At 37.7% G+C, this 18,614-nt stretch overlaps 2 protein-coding genes across 2 annotated transcripts in view; one reads left to right on the forward strand and one right to left on the reverse strand.

The window, feature by feature from the left end:
• The first annotated feature begins 1,385 nt into the window (after positions 1-1,385).
• ASPA (aspartoacylase) lies at positions 1,386-13,764 on the forward strand. The gene is made up of 7 exons (XM_016228459.3): positions 1,386-1,437; positions 2,933-3,196; positions 6,514-6,709; positions 9,441-9,534; positions 10,259-10,366; positions 12,031-12,140; positions 13,100-13,764. Exons 2-7 carry the CDS (start codon positions 2,958-2,960, stop codon positions 13,298-13,300), a joined length of 948 nt encoding a protein of 315 aa, XP_016083945.2. The 5' UTR covers positions 1,386-1,437; positions 2,933-2,957; the 3' UTR covers positions 13,301-13,764.
• Positions 13,765-14,131: 367 nt separating this feature from the next.
• The window catches only part of TRPV3 (transient receptor potential cation channel subfamily V member 3), a 29,932-nt gene continuing 25,449 nt past the window's right edge, over positions 14,132-18,614 (reverse strand). The window contains exon 17 of the mRNA XM_007672526.3: positions 14,132-16,816. Coding sequence (XP_007670716.1) covers positions 16,722-16,816 — 95 coding nt within the window. The 3' untranslated portion in view covers positions 14,132-16,721. The remainder of the gene's footprint in view (positions 16,817-18,614) is intronic.

Here is an 18,614-nt window from a genome sequence, read left to right on the forward strand (position 1 = left end):
CCTATTTATTTTCTTAATGAGGTGTACATCCCCTTGATTCTATTTATCTTGATGAGGTTGTCTTGTTTTGGTTTTGTTCTCTTTTGCTTTGCTGCCTGTCTCTCCCGTTGAGACTGTGAGACCGTCATTGGGCAGGGATGGTGTCTGTCTGTGGCCCAGTTGTACATTCCAAGCATTTAGTACAGTGCTGTGCACATGGGAAGCAGTGTGGCTCAGTGGAAAGAGCATGGGCTTGGGAGTCAGAGGTCATGGGTTCGAATCCCAGATCTGCCTCTTGTCAGCTGTGTGACTATGGGCAAGTCACCTAACTTCTCTGTGTGACTGTGGGCAAGTCCCTTAACTTCTCTGTGCCTCAGTGACCTCATCTGTAAAATGGGGATAAAGACTGAGCTTCACAGGGACAGCTGATTACCCTGTATCTACCCCAGCACTTAGAACAGTGCTCTGCACATAGCGCTTAAAAATGCCAACATTATTATTATAGTAGGCACTCAATAAATACTAATGAATGAATGGATTGACGGGGCTTTAGAAGGCCCGGGAGCTAAACCTTTGATCCCATACTGCCGGCCCGGGCCTTAAACTAGCCGGTTCTGAGATCCAAGATGTGGGTCCTGCCCTCAGGCTTGAGTTGGATCTTGAGTTTTCATGCACAGAGCCTTAGATAAAAACTCTCTCCTCATCCTCCTGCTGTTCTTGATAATCCACAGAAAATAATTTTGTTGGGTGCGCCTCAATTGGAGTCCCACAAGGCATAACTAGTTCCTCAAAAAGGAACAGCTATGTGTGTGTGGGTCCCAGAAAGAAAAGTTCCCACATTGCTCTTGCAGGGAAGCTAGTCCACTGAGAGCAGCAGGTGTAAGAAGGGAGAAAAGAAAGGAGATCCTAAAGCCCAATTTGGAAAACTGTAGAAAAGAAGGGAGGAAATTTAAAATGCAAAACCAAGTATTTTGACTCATGTCAAAAATGACGTAAGAACTGGGGGGCGGGGGGGTCAGTTGCAATTAAAAGTGGTTATAATACCGTTCACCCCATCAAGAACTTTGGGTTCTGGCCATAAAATGTAAAGTGCATCAATATTTTAAAGGCTCAAAGTCTAGTCCCAGGCAGTAAAGTCGTTTTGCATGGATTGGAGCTTCAAGCATTTTGCTTTTAGAAAAGAGAGGTTTGAAAATTTACTTTATACTGGGCTGAGTGAGCAGTGGGAAACAGGAGCTTAAAGCATTTTGCTTTTAGAAAAGAATTAGAGGTTTGAAAACTTTATACTGGGCTGCGTGAGCAGTGGGAAACAGGGGGTTAAAGTCTTCGGATGTTCACTCACTATACGGGTGTATAAAAGGCCTCTTGGTCTAGTTCTAAACTCATGTTTGGAAATACACTGTTTTTTTTTCTAATAAAGCTTCTCATAGAAGACAAACTTTGCACTTGCTAAATGAGGTAAGTTTGGAACAGAAGAGCTGGAATTCATTAACTCAAAAAGTTATTCATGTCCTGAAGTTAAGTGATAACTTTATTTGTAAATGCTAAATGTGTCTTAAAGTGCTGAGTTGCTTAAATTTAATAAAAGGACAAAGTGTGAGTACAGGCTGTGGGAATTGTTCCAAAGAGACTAGGTCAAAGGACAGAACAAATAGTACTTTGGTTAAAGTCATAACCATTCTGATTTGTTAATTAGTGCTTGTTATTATTTAAACCAAAGTGTTTGTAGGAATACAAGTGTATGAATAAACATTCTATTTCCTTTTTGCTGAGTTCATTAATTTATTGTAAGTTTTACAAGAACAGTAATAATGAAAATTGTATTAAATGCATACTTTGTGCCAAGCACAATACTAAGGCGCTGGGTAGATATGAGATTATTAGTTTGAACACCGTCCCTATCCTATATGACATAAACGTATGTACCCCAACTTTTCCAGATACAACAATTTCATTGCTTATTGTATCTATTTTTTTTTCTGTCTTTGCTGAATGAAATCCTGTTTCTTTCAATGAATAAATAAGTATATAAGGCAATACTAGAAAGCATTACCTTTTTTCAGTATTTGTGCCAAATTAGAGTGATAATTAAGCAAGGGCAAAATCAGCCATTTCTGGGATTTTCAGGACACCTGAGGATGTCTGGCCACCTTGACTAAAATAGACCAGTACTTTCTCAATACCATACACAGAGATTAGTTCTAACCTAAAACTTGGGGACTTCTATATGTGAACTAGATAACTTCAAATAAAGCATTTTCTGGCTTGAAGATGATTTATTATAAAGAAAACCCTTATATATGTAATTTTATTTTTAAAGAAGACTCTCAAATACAGCAGTGTAAGCATTGTTTGAAACATTTGGAACCAATTTATGGAAAACTTTAAAGAGTTGAAGAGCAGTGATTAAATTCACACCCTTCTTCAAATGATCAACTTTCTTAGACAAGTGATTTCTCTAAAAATGATTACATTTCTCAGACAGTAATGATTAACTGTGTTCACTTGTTGACTCTTTGTAATCACTGATTGAATTACCTTTGATCAGAAATATAGTCAAACTTTTGGTGACTTCAAGTATTAGGCGAGAGTATTATTTTAAGTTGAGTCAATGCAATTTTGAACTGGAAGGTCATTTTTTATTAGTGTATTTAGGACTACTAACCGACTGAGGGAGTTAGAAGTTAAGCTATACAGCTGTCCCTCTAGCTGATATTTACATAAGATAATCCAAATATGGGAAAGAAAGGCAGGGCTAAAAAAGGAGCGTGTCAGAGTAGCACCGCCCTTGAGTTGCAACAGAGAGCTCTTACGAGAAGCATATACTATCGGACTACAAATATAGTTTAATTATCCCTGCCAAGACCAGGCCAAAAAATGTTATATTTGAAATGAGTTATTCAGTTGTTTGGAAGTTCATGCTTACTTTGATGTGTTCTCTTCTGGTTTGCAGAAAGTAGGTAAAACTACTAGATAGAATGACTTCTGGTCAGGTTGTTTGTGAAACTCCTGTAAGACGGATTGCTATCTTTGGAGGAACTCATGGAAATGAGTTATCGGGGGTATTTCTGGTTAAGCACTGGCAAGAAAACGGAACCGAAATTCAGAGAACAGGCCTGGAAGTAAATCCGTTTATTACCAACCCCAGAGCTGTGGAGAAATGTACTAGATATATTGACTGTGACCTGAACCGGGTTTTTGACCTTGAAAATCTTTGGTAAGAATAATTGCATATGTATTTTGTCAAATATTTCCTTGCTTTTTTGTTTTAAACTAATTGCAGTTTATCACGAATAGTACTAAATATAATATGACTCTATTGTACTCTTCCAAGGGCTTAGAACAGGATTCTGCACAAACATACTATTTATTAATACTTACTATTTATTGATTAGTAGCACACTCAAATGATTTTTACTGAATTTGGAAAAGGGCCAAGGTAGATTTTTATTCCATATCTGATCCCCTTGGTAATAGTTAACAGTCTATAAAGTAAAAGCATACCTTTTGTAATTTTCTCAAAACTCTCATGGGGAAACCACTAAGGTCTCCTTTAAAGTATTTGTGTAAAGTGACCGAATTGGTATCTCTCTGGAATTTATTGACATCCCACATGTTTTGACTGAGATTAAGGAATTATTCTCAATGTATGTTTCTCATCAGGTAGCACTAAAGTAAGATGTTGCAACAAGTTCTTTAAAATAGTCATATGTGAACTGAAGAATAGTTTCAACTCTCCAAAACAGTCTCAGCCAATCACTCAGTGGTATTTACTAAGCACATATTGTGTGCAGGGAACTCAAAGGCAAATGTTCTGTAATCTAGCATTTTATTAATCAATGAGAGCATTGTATGAATAACTTGCATAAAATTAATACCATACTGTACTCCTTAAAGTGCCTCCACATTAGTCCTATATGTTTAATACATATTTACATATGCTCTATAGAGTGAATTTTTTTCCAATGTGGGCACATTTACATTTGGTTTTTACCTTAGTAAATGATTGGTTTTAGAGAATAAGCCTTTTCAGTTTTTTTTAAGATATTGTTAAATTGAGTTTTTTTACCATGGCTACAGACTGATGGAACAGGGTTTGAAAAAATCCTTTGGAAGGATAATTATCTTTGAGGTCTCTGGCTTTACATGTTTCAGATGAAATGTGTCTTATTAAATATATGGGTTTTTTATAAGCAAGTGAATGTGTGGATCAAGTATGTGTTGTACTCACCCAGGTGCTTAACACAGTGCCGTGCATGTAGTCCCCGTGTCTCCCCCAGCGCTTAGAACAGTGCTCTGCACATAGTAAGCGCTTAACAAATACCAACATTATTATTAGTAGTAGTAGTAAGCATGCGATAAAAACCATTGATGATAATGATCCAATGTTAAAATAAACCAGAAGTGATAGGAGTTGTGGTTCTCATGTGCAATAAGTGTGGACATTTGCAACAATTTTCTGTTTTTGGTGGAAGTTCTATCAGTTTTCATATAATTTACTAAGTTTCTGATTGTCTAAGTTCTTCAGTTTAAAAGCATTTATTATTAAAGTAATTCATAATATCTGCAGACACAATAATGTTGTGGAGTTGCAAAAGTGATCTGAGCAAACTAGTGTTGAAAATAGCTGGATTAGAGAAAAGCTCCATATTTACTTGAAGCTCATTGAAATGGGATGATCTTTCTCAGCAATTATTATTTACCTGTTATAATAATGGTATCTTGCCTACTTTATGATTTAGGGTAGTGCCTTCTCTAGCCCAAGTAGATTAAAGGACTGATTGTCCTGTTTCTTTAATGTTAAAGTCAATCCATCAGTCAATGAATGTACTAAGTGCTTGGAAAAGTACAGTACAACAGAATTAGCAGCTATGTTCCCTGCCCATAATGAACTTACCGTCTAGAGAGGGAGATAAACATTAATATGAATAAATAAGTAATTTATAATATATAATTTAAAGGTATATACATAAGGGCTGTGTGGTTAGGGGTGGGAGGAATATCAGGTGTCTGAAGGTCACAGATTGATATGCATAGACAATACAGAAGGGAGAGCAAGCTAGGGAAAAGAGGGCAAAGGTCTCTTGGAGAAGATGTGACCTTAATAATTCTTTGAAGGTGGAGAGAGTGGTGGACTGGCCTATATGGAGGGGTAGGGAGAGGATGTGGGAAAGGGGTCAGTGGTGGCAAGAGAGTCAAGATCAGGGCACAGTGAGTAAGCTGGCCTGAGAGGAGGAGAGTGTATGGGCTGGGCTGTAGTAGAAAATTGATGAGGTGAAGTAGGAGGGGGCAAGCTGATTGAGTGCTGATTGAGGGCTGTAAAGTATAACACGCTAATAGAAAATGAAAATGGAAAAGAAAACTATTTATTTTTAGGGCTTAAAGTATGTCAATAAATACTATTGAATGAATGAATGAATGAATGAATGTCCAATAATGTAATAGAGTAAAGGAAAAATAGGAGGCTACAGAGAAAATATAACTTATATGACTTGCTATGTTGAAGAAATATTAAAATAAATACTGGTTCTAAATGAGGAAGTGGCCAAGTTAAAGTGAAATATTTTAATTTTTTTAAATGAAATCCATTTTCCAAATATTCCTTGCTGTAGTAATAATAATAATAATGTTGGTATTTGTTAAGTGTTTACTATGTGCCAAGCACTGTTCTAAGCACTGGGGTAGACACAGGGGAATCAGGATGTCCCACGTGGGGCTCACAGTCTTAATCCCCATTTTACAGATGAGGTAACTGAGGCACAGAGAAGTTAAGTGACTTGCCCACAGTCACACAGCTGACAAGTGGCTGAGCTGGGATTCAAACTCATGACCTCTGACTCCAAAGCCCATGCTCTTTCCACTGAGCCACACTGCTTCTCTAGCTGTAGCTTACTGTAGCTCACTGTAGCTTAGTGAGACAAAAAGCAACATCTGCAAAAGAATATCTAAGCTGATCTGAATAGACTTTAGGACAATAGAAGATAAGGTAACAAAGTTTAAAGCTATAGACTATGTGAACTGTGAACAAAGTTTAGCAAAAGTCACATAGAGTAGCCTACAGAAGAATTTTCTTTTTCCTTTTCCAACATAATATGGTAGTAAGTAAAGACTACTATCAATTTATAGCAAGCATCAATTATTGTCTGAAATCTCAGACTGAGGCTTATGCCAATAGTTTTATTTTTACCATCCTCAGTTTGGGTAGGGAAAAATTCACTGTTTATAATTAAAGGTAGCAGTGTTTGACCAACCAGTCCATGTACATTGATTAAATACTTCAAGACAGTGTTTTGTTCAAATTGTATTTTGCTTATTTAAAGAAAGGTTGTCTATCAAAATAAGTTTTTTTACCAAAACACAATTCAAGTTGGTTTTGTTGAAATTGAAATTTTTAAAATTTTCCTCTATAGAAATTTTTCCTTTGAAGTCTTTGGTAGGTGATCCCTTGAAAAGAATCTCTAAGACTCTTACTGTATTTAAATTTATATCTTCTTCATAACCAGAGTGGGTTAATCTATTCCTTTGTACTAATAGCAAGAAAGAGACAGAAAATCTACCTTATGAAATCAGAAGGGCTCAAGAAATAAACCATTTATTTGGTCCAAAAGGTAGTGAAGATGCCTACGATCTTATTTTCGACCTTCACAACACTACCTCTAACACAGGATGCACAATTATTCTTGAAAACTCCAAGAATGACTTTATAATTCAGATGGTTCATTATATTCAGGTAATTTTTATGTTTTAAAATAATTTTAATGTGTTTTTAACTTGTGAGAAACATTTTCATGCTTGTTTCAATAAAATATTTTGGGATTTTTACTTTTCAACTGGCTTTCGACTTCAAAGTGAACCATGTATGCATACATTATAGTAAATTTTCGTTTTATTCTTCACTTTATTACTTATCCAAATTCTTTTATGCCCCCACAAATCCTCAGTGTAATAATAATCATAATTTGAATTGTGGTATTTGTTAAGCTCTTACTATATGACAAGCAATGTTCTAAGTGCTGGGCTAGGTACAAGGTAATCAGGTTGGACACAGTCCCTATCCACATGGGGCTCTCAGTCTATAATCCCCATTTTACAGATGAGGTAACTGAGGAACAGAAAAGTTAAGTGACTTGCCCAAGGTCACACAGCAGACAAGTGGCAGAGCCGGGATTACAATCCAAGTCCTCTGAATCCCAAACCCACACTCTTGCCACTAGGCCATGGTGTTGCACTGAAGAAAAGGTAAATTGAATTTGAAATTATTAAATTAGACCAAGAAAAAGCAAACACACTGGGTCTCTAATAATTAGAGATTAAATTCCCTCCTACATAGACTGTTAGCCTCATGATAAGCAGGGACTGAGACCAACCTGATTATCTCTTATCTACAGTACTAGTGCCTGGCACATAGTAAGAGTTTAACAAGTACTATTAATAAAAACCAAAAAAAAAATCCTAGTAGTTATTGAAGCAAAAATAAAATATAGTTAAGTTGAGCAATTTTTTAAAAATCAAGCAGTCTTGCATGCACATAAAATAAATTATAAAGCAGGTTATATATGTATATCAATAGTATTTACTGAGTGCTTACTATGTGCAGAGCACTGCTCAAATATATAGACACGCACACAAACATACACCAGTCCTTTTATTTAAAGACTATGCTACTGCGGATGGAAATCTTTATCTTTAAAAACTCAAATATACCGTAATAAAAGACAAACATAGTGTTGACAGAAGTAGTTTTTCTATCAGATCATGGATGATGCTGTTTATTACCATGCACCCTGGGGAAGCTCGATAAATATTAATCAAATAGAATATGGATTGTTGATGGAGAAACAAAGTATTAGACATTTTTGTTTCTGTATTAATACTTTTATGCTGATGCTTCATAGCACAGATGATCTTCTTTGCACTCTATTCCAACTACCATGTTAAACCCCAGATTTTATGTTGTTAAAGTACTGCTTTCCAGTGGGTCCTTTATAGACTAATGAGAAGTGACAAAAATAACATAGAAAACAAGTCCTACATAAGAGTTATAGAAATATAATTCCAAGTATTGCAACTACTGAGCCTAAAAGCTGTAACTGGTAAGAAGATAAACTAAATCCATTCAAAAAGACCTTTTAGTTCATTTGACTTTAATTTTGGAATTTATTTTGCACATTTCCAACCTACTTATTATTAAACAAAGTAAAATCCTATTTGCATAGATTGTTCACTGACATTTATCTGCCTAAATTAGGTCAAAACAGATCCCATGTCTTTTTATTTTTCTAAAGATGTTTTGGGCCTTAATTATCCCTGGCATTCCCCCAGGCTGTAGGATCTGTTCATTTCTTTAAGGGAAAGGGACTTCTGCATTCCCTTTCCCAGTCAATCTTTTCCTGGGCCTGGAGCTTGAGCGAAGAAGACAATGTTTCAGCAGATGGCCAACTTCTCACAATCAGAGGGACGGTGCAGCATGCTTGGATCCTGTCTTATTGACCCTATGTTCTACTGATTTTTCTCAAAATATGGGTCAACTCCTGTAATTGAGTCTGGTTAACTTTCTTACCTGTCTCCCACTTGTTTCCTAGTAATTTGCAAAATTGGTAGTGGAATTATGAAGAAATCGTATTCCTTTCTTGGCATAGAGGGAGGAGGAGGCTGGATGGCACAGGGAAGCCTGGGACAATGAGGCAGGTTGGGAGAGAACCGGAAGACAAGGAAGGAGTTAGAATAATGGAGGTTGGGATAGTGCGATAATGGGGAATGAATGGACAGCCGATCTGACTGTGTTTTATTGCTTATGTTCTCATTTGCAATGCATTTTTAAGCAGCTGTGGCCTAGTGGATAGAGCACAGGTTGGGAGTCAGAAAGACCTGGGTTCTTATCCAGGCTCTGTCACTTGTCTGCTGTGTGACCTTGGGCAAGTCACTTAACTTCTCTGTGCCTGTTACCTCATCTGTAAAATGGAGATTAAGACTATGAACACTATGTGGGACAGGGACTGTGACCAACCTGATTAACTTGTATCTTCCCTAGGGCTTAGCACAGTGCATTGCACACGATAAGTGCTTAACAAATACCTTAAAAAAAACCCTTACAATGTGCAGGGCACTGTGCTATGCTGTGGGAAGAAAAGCAGGGACAATTAATTCAGGAATTGTCCCTGGCCCATGAGGGTGACCAGTCTAGAATGTAGGAGGGAAGACCTTAGGAAAAGAATAATAGGGTAGAATCACTAGTACATCTACCTCATCTTCACCTGGATGAGAAAAGAACCAGATTCCATTCTCCTCTAGCCAGGGTCCACCTTTTCCCATTCCTGGTCCTCAGCCCCTGGGGCCCTAGGGTTCTAAATATACCACATGGGAGCCTGGCAGCCAACTGAGGGTCTTGACAAAGTACTTCATGCATGTATATAGATACATAAATATAAGTGTTATGTAACAAACGGAAACATTCTTTGCAGAATTCTTTGGCCCCATTACCCTGCTATGTTTACCTGATTGAACATCCTACACTGAAGTATTCAACAACTCGCTCTATAGCAAAATATCCTGTTGGTAAGTAGAAGCCACGATCATTTTTCAGGAATCATAATTTAATAAAATGAGTACTTGTTCCAGGCCTATGAAAGCAAAGAAATGGAGTCATTTATAGCAGTCTGGCAGTTAGCAACGTGGCTAATTGAGCCCAGGAAATGGGTGAGTAGCTTTTCCAGAACTCTAGTTTCTCATGGAGCCATTTTGCGAGCATTTTTATAATTAACTGGAGTTCTAGCAGCCCTACTAGGCCCCCTTTTTGGGTCCTTTCCTTTGTGAATAATGCTAATGCTTTTTGTTCTACTTCTGGGTTTGAAAGTTCTAGATAAAATGAGTGAAATATCGGGATAGTTCTTTTTATTTTTTAACATTCATTGCTACATTCTAAAGCACAGGTGCATGACCAAGATTATCCGGAAATGTGTCAGATTATTTAGTTGCTTTTTCATTGTGCATATAAATGTTTCATTTGTGTACAATTTGGGATTTTTTTAGCCAGAAAAAGATTGAATTTTAAGAAGTGTGGCTCCATTTGGCAAGCAACTTTGAATTTTTTGCATTCCAAGTTAAAATTAATTTTGAAGTTAAAATACTCTGGGTAGCAGAACTAGCCGTGCTTCAAATCTTAGTCCTCATTTCCTCCCAAATCGTTTTGGTTTTTATTGACATTTTAAAGTCTTTAATATTTTTGGCCCAAAGTGTTAGTTGCAGCCAACATTTCAATCCCAAGCATTACTGTTTTCAGGTATTGAAGTTGGTCCCCAGCCTCAAGGAGTTCTTAGAGCTGATATTTTGGATCAAATGAGGAAAATCATCAAACATGCCCTTGATTTTGTCCAGCACTTCAATGAAGGTAAGTCTCATGCAGAAATAATAATTCTTTAGTTACAAATTCGATAAAATATTCATTGGGAAGGTGGAGAAAGTGTGAGAAAGGGATTTAGCCATTCTGACTGTTCAGAGTAACCCTCAGGTTTGAAATAGGAGAATTAAGAGTCTTAATGAAGGCTTTGCTCAAAGAGAGCAGTCTCTCACCTGATTTCAGATAGACTGACCTGCTGCTGTGTCTCGCAGAAGCCCACTGCTTTCTCACATCGCTTGCTGCTTGGCCAGGGTTTCACCAATCAGTCAAGCAATGGCATTTATTGAGTTTGTACTTTGTGCAGAGCACCAAGCTAAGCACTTGGGAAAGTACAGTACAATGGAGTTGGTAGAGATGATTCCTGCCCACAAGAAGCATACAGTCTACAGGGGTTTAAAAATTTTAAAACTTCTCTATTGGCTTGAGTCTCTTTGAGCAAAGGCTTCATTAAGATTGGGATGCCAGGGAGCTAGCTCGAAAATCAAAATAGGCCTGATGTGTTTCATTTGGGAACTGCAACTTCTAAGTCATGACTAATTGAGTCAGTAAATCATAACAGTAGGTAGATATCAGTGAATGCCAACTTTTGATTATCTTGGGGCTGATCTTTTTGGAACATTTTTTTCCCCAGGCCTTAGATAGTCTTCCTTTTCCTTCCCGCTGCTTGTCATTTGCCCATTTTATTCACTGTCTGATAGCCTCTTTACAACTAGGTAGCTGGGGATAAAGAGAAGAGGAGAAACTCAATTCAGCCAATTTTACTGCTTGTCAACGGTTCATGAGAAAGTTGGTGGAGGAGGTTTTAATTAAGATTTTAAATTATCTGTGGATTTCAATTATCAACTCACCCATTACCGGAGATAATTGGGAGATGGCAGGACAGGGATACAAAAAAGGTTGGAATGGAACTGTAAAAGTTGTAATTAAACCTGCTTGAAATTACTTCACTGCTGAGACCAGGTTGTGTGGGCCTTTCATACCAAGTGACACATGATTCATTTATACAGCATAGACTTTTTATTTAATTACTATATAAATATTAATTGAACACAGTTAAAAACAAAACCTCAATTCTCCCATATTTTTAAGGCTTTGAAAGTCCAAGCTCAAGGTGGTGATCACATAGAGCTAAATTTACATGCCCTTATTCTCAATTCATCTCTCTCATTCCACCCACATATTCAATCTGCCTGTCACCTTAAGCTTAGCATGTCCAAAACAGAACTCCTTATATTCCCTCCCAAACCCTGTCCTCCCCCTGACTTTCCCATCACTATAGATGGCACCACCATCCTTCCTGTCTCACTTACCCATAACTTTGGCATTATTCTTGACTCCTCTTTCTCTCATTCAACCCACATATTCCTCTTATTTGAACTAATTTTGTACAAATTTAATTTGTTACAAATTCACCACACCCTCAGCACTACAGCACATATTTACATAGCCTTATATTCTGTCATTTCCCTTATCTGTAATTTATTTTGTCAGCCTCCCTCTTCTAGACTGAAGGTCCTTTGGGGCAGGGATTATGACTATCAACTCCATTGTATTGTACTTTCCCAAGTACTTAGTACAGTGCTCTGCATCCAGTTAATGTTCAATAAATTCCATTGATTAAAATTGTTTCTCTAGACTATTTTTATTCTTTCTAGGGAGAGAATTTCCTCCATGCACTATCGAAGCCTACAAATTAATCGAGAAAGTTGATTTTCCTCGGAATAAAAAGGGTGAAATCACAGCTCTCATTCATCAAAGCCTCCAGGTGAAATTTAACAACATTTTTAGTTTTGCTGGTCACTTGGAATATTTTCATGAGTTCCCTTCATTATTGTACTGTGGGTTCTGGTTATTGGAACCCAGGACCTGGGATGCTGTGGGGGAAGCAGCGAGGGTCAGTGGAAAGACCCTGGGCTTCAGAGCCAGAGGTCATGGGTTCAACTCCCAGCTCTGCCACTTGTCAGCTGTGTGACTGTGGGCAAGTCACTCAACTTCTTTGTGCCTCAGTTACCTCATCTGTAAAATGGGGATTAACTGTGAGCCTCACGTGGGACAACCTAATGACCCTGTATCTCCCCCAGCACTTAGAACAGTGCTCTGCACATAGTAAGCCCTTAACAAATACCAACATTATTATTTTGGGGTGGCAGCCATGCTGATGAGTTAGGATAGCTGCAGTGGTAGTTGGAGTAGTGATGGGAGAAGAGTGGAATTCTTCCCACCATCCCAGTAAGCATCCCCCTTAACCCTGACTCCCTCTCAACTCCATCCAACCTCTGGAGCCCCTGCTTCCTGCAGTCACCACTAATGGAAAAGGTAAGATCATCCAAGAAGGGATGTCCCCCAACTCTTAGAACCTAAATTATCAGAGGCTCTAGGACTCCTTGGGCAACTGAGGCTTGAATATAAACACCATAAAGCAAGGACCTTCAACAGGCAAAAGGCAGGTGGAATCCAAAGAGAAATATGTTCAATTTTTGAAAAATGAATCTTTTGGTGATCCGATACCCAACTAAAGTTGAAATAACCCCCAATCATAAAGAGGCTTAAATAATCAATTACAACAGGAAAGCCACCTTTTAATAAAATGCCAATTTAAAATAAATTAAGCAATGCTTTCAGTTAAATGATTTTAGTTGAACATGTTGATTTCTGAGTTTGAATCCGACATGAGTGATCAAAATAACCCAAAATGCTAATGATATTTAAATGTTTTCCTTAAAGGATCAAGACTGGAAGCCACTGAATCCTGGGGACCCTGTGTTTTTAACTCTTGATGGAAAGATCATTCCTTTTGATGGAGACTGTGTGGTTTACCCAGTATTTGTAAATGAGGCTGCATATTATGAAAAGAAAGAAGCTTTTGCAAAATCTCTTAAAGTAACCCTTAATGCACAAGGTATCAAATCGTCATGCAAAAAATGAAATTATTTTAAAAGTTCACATGTTCTTTCAAAGGTAAAATGATACAGTAGTTCATTTATTCATTTTAGCTTGAATTTTAGTAAAATTTCAAGTGGTATTTTTTACTCAAATAATTATATATTAAATACTTCAACAGTTTTCTATTTAAAATTTTTATAATAAAATGTTTTAAAGTAATATTAAAAATATAAATATTCCATATAAAGATTACTGTTAAATTTAAGTGAAAAATGTTTTACTTAATAAAAATTCCATAACATCAATGATTTGTGGGTAATGTAAGAAATAAGCAAATCCAAAGGAAAATGTTTAGCTAATGTATTTGATTATAATTGCTAAATAATAATTTTGGGTTATAAAACTTTTATAATGCTGTTTTTCAGTTTTGGAATTAGACTTGTCATTCTCAAAACATCATCTATATATTCACTTGAAATAAGTAAAGAAAATTAAACTTCTCTCCATTTCTTTGTATAACTCTTTTTCTCCACACATCACCCTCAACTTTTCCTGATTTTTGCCAGATACCCAGTAACCTTTGCTATTTTAATTCCATAATTGAGGAATCTTCCATCTTTTCCTCACTTTTCAATCTGCTTAGGAACCAAAAATAAATCCTTCATCTAAAAAGGAAATCACAAATCCACAAAATGAACTATCCCATTCTGTGTGTTTGCATTACAGATTTTGGCTAGAGCACTGTTTGGAATTAGGTGACATTTTTCAGACAATGCTAGGTTTTTATCCTCTGCTAATAACGGTCCTCTTTGCTACTCTTATATGCATCAAATCAAGTGTACAAAAGGCACAAAGACCCACCACAAAGCAAAATAAATATTTATTGTAAAGTTTTATTTTAAATTAATATTTCTTTGGTAGTGGCAGGAGTCTTTCATGTTTCAAGATCCCTTCAGAAAGAACAGACAAGTACTGTTATCTAGACTCCACAGAGATTCAGGTTCAGTCAGAGAGAGTAGTGCCCTAGTAATAATATGCCATACATAGAACAAAAATAGTTTACAAAACATCTTTTGTTGCATGCAAATGTATATAAAATGCAAAAATCAAACAATTTATAGTTGTGATTTCACTTAGGTCTTGGTAAAGGATCAAATGAATCCGTAGAAAATGTTCAACCATTCTAGGTTACAGTAATGAACTTTAGTGTTCATAAATAGTAATAACACTGCATTTTTATAGTACTTCACATTCTAGGAATTCTGGTGCTTCACAGTACAATATTTCCTTCATGCTCACAGTACTCCTGGGAGGCAAGTATAAATTTTAAGAAAATATAAAAACATAAAATGGTTAATTCACCTCTAACATGGGGGTTATGTTCCTGAAAAACTCACTTTATTATTATTACAGTACTTGTTAAGCGCTTACTATGCCCAAACACTGTGCTAAGCATGGGGATGGATACAAGATAATCATATTGGACACAGTCTCTGTCCCAAATGGGGATTAAATTCTATTCCCTCCTATGTAGAGCCCCATTTGAGGCCCACAGTCTATGCAGGAGGTAGTAGAATTTAATCCCCATTTTCCTTATTAAGAAAAACTCATATCGCCTTCATTCACGCTCACAAGTCTTTTCCAGCATCCCATTCTAGCCAGACGGATGTACAATGGTGGAAGAATGTGCCTTAATTCCAAAGCATATTATAAAAACATATGTTAAGACAGAACTTATTTTCATGGACTAGGTTTTCGTTGGCAAATCATCCACAAAATCCATGTTTTCCATAATCCTCCAGATAGTTCTGGCCCCCAAAATCCTTTCTCTTGAAGTACCTAGAAAACTGAGGCCTTGGTGTACATTTTTGGCATCAGTTATCAAGATAACATGCTGATGTGAACCAAGCCAATGTCCTCTGTGGCACTGATTGATCATTAGCCACCAGCCACATTAAATTACATAAACTGATAGATGGTGGGAATCAGGCTATCAACCACTGTACAGAATTCCGATCAGAAATGCAAGCTATGTTCGAAGTTCCAATGGCCCAGCTCTTAAATTTAAATTGGTTAATGATCCCTTCCCATTTCACAGTTCATAGTTTTATAATTCCAGTGTGTATAATCTTTTTAAATTCACCAGTGAGACATAGTCCCATATTTTTAAATATCTGAGGTTGAGCTATTTCCTATGAGACCTAAACCAACAGTTAATATATAAAAATCATAATACTTTCTAGGCTTTGTATCATGTTTTATGTTGATACTAAAATAAGAAGATACTTTTGTCTTGACAATAGTAACTATGAAATGAATTACTGAAGTGGCCATGCCCTGTTGCTTTTGAAACAATATCCTTGCTCTGACCACTATAGTGAAGTATATAATACTTACAGCCAACCTGAAAGCTTGAAAGATATTGCATAGCTTTCAAAAAAAACTTTCTCTGAAGTTTTTAATCATTTTAAAAACAACTTATTTATGGAATTTGCAGATGTCACAGTTAGAAATGCTGTAGTTTACCAAGAGTATCTCCTGAGGCCTCCGTTGGCATACTTTTAAGGACAATCCTTGAGGACTGGCTCCTCAACTTCTATAGCGCATTCAAATGATCACCTCAATTCTGAGATATTCAGTTAACTGCCAGGCAAGTCACCAACCTTTTGTGCGGTTGGGCTCATAAATTCCACAGTCTCCAGATATTCAGTCAGAGTGGAGGAAAAACAAACCCCTTTTCACAGACCTCTCAGCCCTAAGAAGAATATCTTGAGTCTATAAAGGATTTCAAGTGCTTTTACATTTTTCTCACTTTGTCATCACATGATTGTGAAATGCTGAAAAGCAGGTATTGTTCCCACTTTACAGATGAGGAAGTTGAGGCACCATTAGGATAAGTCTGCAGCACACAGCAGGTCAATGGCAGAGTTGGGACTAGAGCCCAGGTGTCCTGATTTCCAAACCCCTGCTTTTCCCACAGGACTCTACTGCTTTACTTGTGGCTCTACCTCCCCCAGACTCACCTAAACCTTCCAGAGAGGCTGGTTCTGGCAATAGGTGAATCAGGGTAGTTTTCAGCTGGGTCTCTGTGGCTGATGCCATCCATATTTACTTATGGCCCTGAATTTCAAAAAGGACCCAAAATTCTATCTCTAGTTTTAAAGCAAATGATAAAGTTCAGTGGGTGGTTGCATTTCCAAACGAATTTAGTTCTTGTTTCAGTGACTCATAAATAAATCTGTTTGAATGTATTTAAGGAACTCCATCCTGCTTTTTGGAGAAGTGAAAGTTTGGGCTTTTAGGATGTATCATTTTTCATATCCTTTGTCATCAGCACTGTGAAATTGGGGAATGTTCCTTCACACTTCATGAAACCTGATAGGCTCTAGTACAATACTCTACACACAGTGAATACGCCATAAGTCACTGTCGATAATGATACCATTCCAGAAAGCAAATCCAGCTACACAGACGTTTCAGGAAAATCTTCAATCTCATCAAATGCGTTGAGTGTGGTTTTGCTATTCGAACGTGAAACGTCTTGTATTTTGTTGAAACCTACGAGAAAGGATTAATAATGTGGTAATGTATTGTACTTGGGTAACATTTTTGCTCTATGTCCCAGTTGTCTCTTATTGAATTAAGCTTCAGCAAAGTCATTTGAAGAGATTTCAGGTAATTTCTATGCACCCCACTTCATGCCCATCTTTGGATTGGGCACTTAAGCAACTTCAGAGTTGCTGAGCCCCATGAACCCAAAACCCCTTTGAGATAAGGGGTGGCCCTGCAAAAGCACAGCTTGCTGGGGAAGTGAACTTTTAAATAGAAAATACTGTCTCTGCCCCCAGCCACCATAGGCCTGTTTCTAAGAGCTTAAAGGAACATAAATGATACCTGAGCCTCAGCTTCAAAACAAACATTCCCACTAACTTCCCAGAGGCCCAGGTGCCACTAGGTCAGCCTGTTGGCATCAGGAGCATCTCAGGTCTTTTTCCTGCTTCCTGAACAGAATCTGGACAGTCCCTCAGTCCTGACAGGCTGGCAGTAAGATAAGCAGGGCATAGAGCACCCCGGGGGTAGCAGATGTTAATTGTGCAGAGCCTTAGGCTAGACAAGTCACACCATCGACCTGATCTGTCTTCACAAATTCGGCCTGGTGTTTGCTAGGCAAACCCTTTCATTAGAGGAAAACAAGGCTGGCAACATTAGTACAGTCTTTCCTGCTGTAACTTGGGCATTCTTGAAGAAACTCATAGGAATATTGCAGAGTGAGGTATGAGAGTAATTGCTATTTTGTCAAAAAAAACCCTGTAAAATTGCAAAACTCCAGAGAAACACAATTCAGTATGGTACAATACAGTAAGGCGAGATGGGAGAGTGTAACAGCATCCCACCTTGATAATGCCGCACAGTGTTCCCAACACTTCTACTTGTACAGACTTGTGGATCATATATCACCTAGAACAAATTCATGCTGTAGGAAGAATGTTCCCTAATACTTCCAAGAGGGATATATTCAAATCGCCTAATGAAAACACATTACAGGAGAGATGGCTGTTCTGTAGGAAATGAGAGGCCTCACTACCGGCTCTTTGGTTCTGGTTTTGAAGCTGCTATCAGGTGTATTTGGATAAACTCAATAAGACCTCAAAGACAATATTCTATCTGGATTTAGTTGGGGGAAGATGGCAATTTTGATCAGCATTTTGTGGGTGATGGCTAACAGCAACAGTGTGGTTCTCACTGAGGCAATGGGTTGTAGTGGAGAGTGCCTCTTAATAGCACATGTACATGTCCCAAAGATACTTCTTGAAGTTTCCCTGATCTTGTCTAAACTTGGAGGACCCAGCAGCAGATTCATAAATCTCTCATTACATATGGTTGAGAAGCAGTGTGGCTTAGTGGAAAGAGCAGGGGCTTGGGAATCAGAGGATGTGGGTTCTAATCCCGGCTCCGCGACATGTATGCCATGTGACCCTAGGCAAGCCACTTCACTGCTCTGTGCCTCAGTTACCTCATCTGTAAAATGGGGATGAAGACTATGAGCCCCATTTGGGACAACCTGATTACTTTGTATCTAACAGTGCTTGGCACATAGCGCTTAAGAAGTGCCATCATTACTTTTACTATTATTATTATCTGAAACTACAAGGTTGGGTAGAAGAGAACTGGCAGCAGATTTTTCTAGGAGCACTGACGATGCCACTGAACCCACAATCCTCCTCACCACTCTGGGATGGGAAGTCCCCAAAGGCTTCCTGATCCACTCTTTCCTGTAACAGCACATGTGACACTGCAGGGCACTGGGAAAGCTCAATGAGGAGAGGGTGTGCTTCAGTAAGTGGAAAAAACTGCT

The sequence above is a fragment of the Ornithorhynchus anatinus genome, chromosome 17 (genome assembly GCF_004115215.2).
Source record: "Ornithorhynchus anatinus isolate Pmale09 chromosome 17, mOrnAna1.pri.v4, whole genome shotgun sequence".
NCBI classification, from domain to species: domain Eukaryota; kingdom Metazoa; phylum Chordata; class Mammalia; order Monotremata; family Ornithorhynchidae; genus Ornithorhynchus; species Ornithorhynchus anatinus.

Bases quoted from the DNA above. Each gene is read 5' to 3' on its own strand.
- ASPA (XM_016228459.3), top strand. From the start codon at position 2,958: ATGACTTCTGGTCAGGTTGTTTGTGAAACTCCTGTAAGACGGATTGCT. The intron at 3,197-6,513 runs GTAAGAATAATT...TTGTACTAATAG, and splicing joins TTTGACCTTGAAAATCTTTG to CAAGAAAGAGACAGAAAATC. The intron at 10,367-12,030 runs GTAAGTCTCATG...TATTCTTTCTAG, and splicing joins TGTCCAGCACTTCAATGAAG to GGAGAGAATTTCCTCCATGC.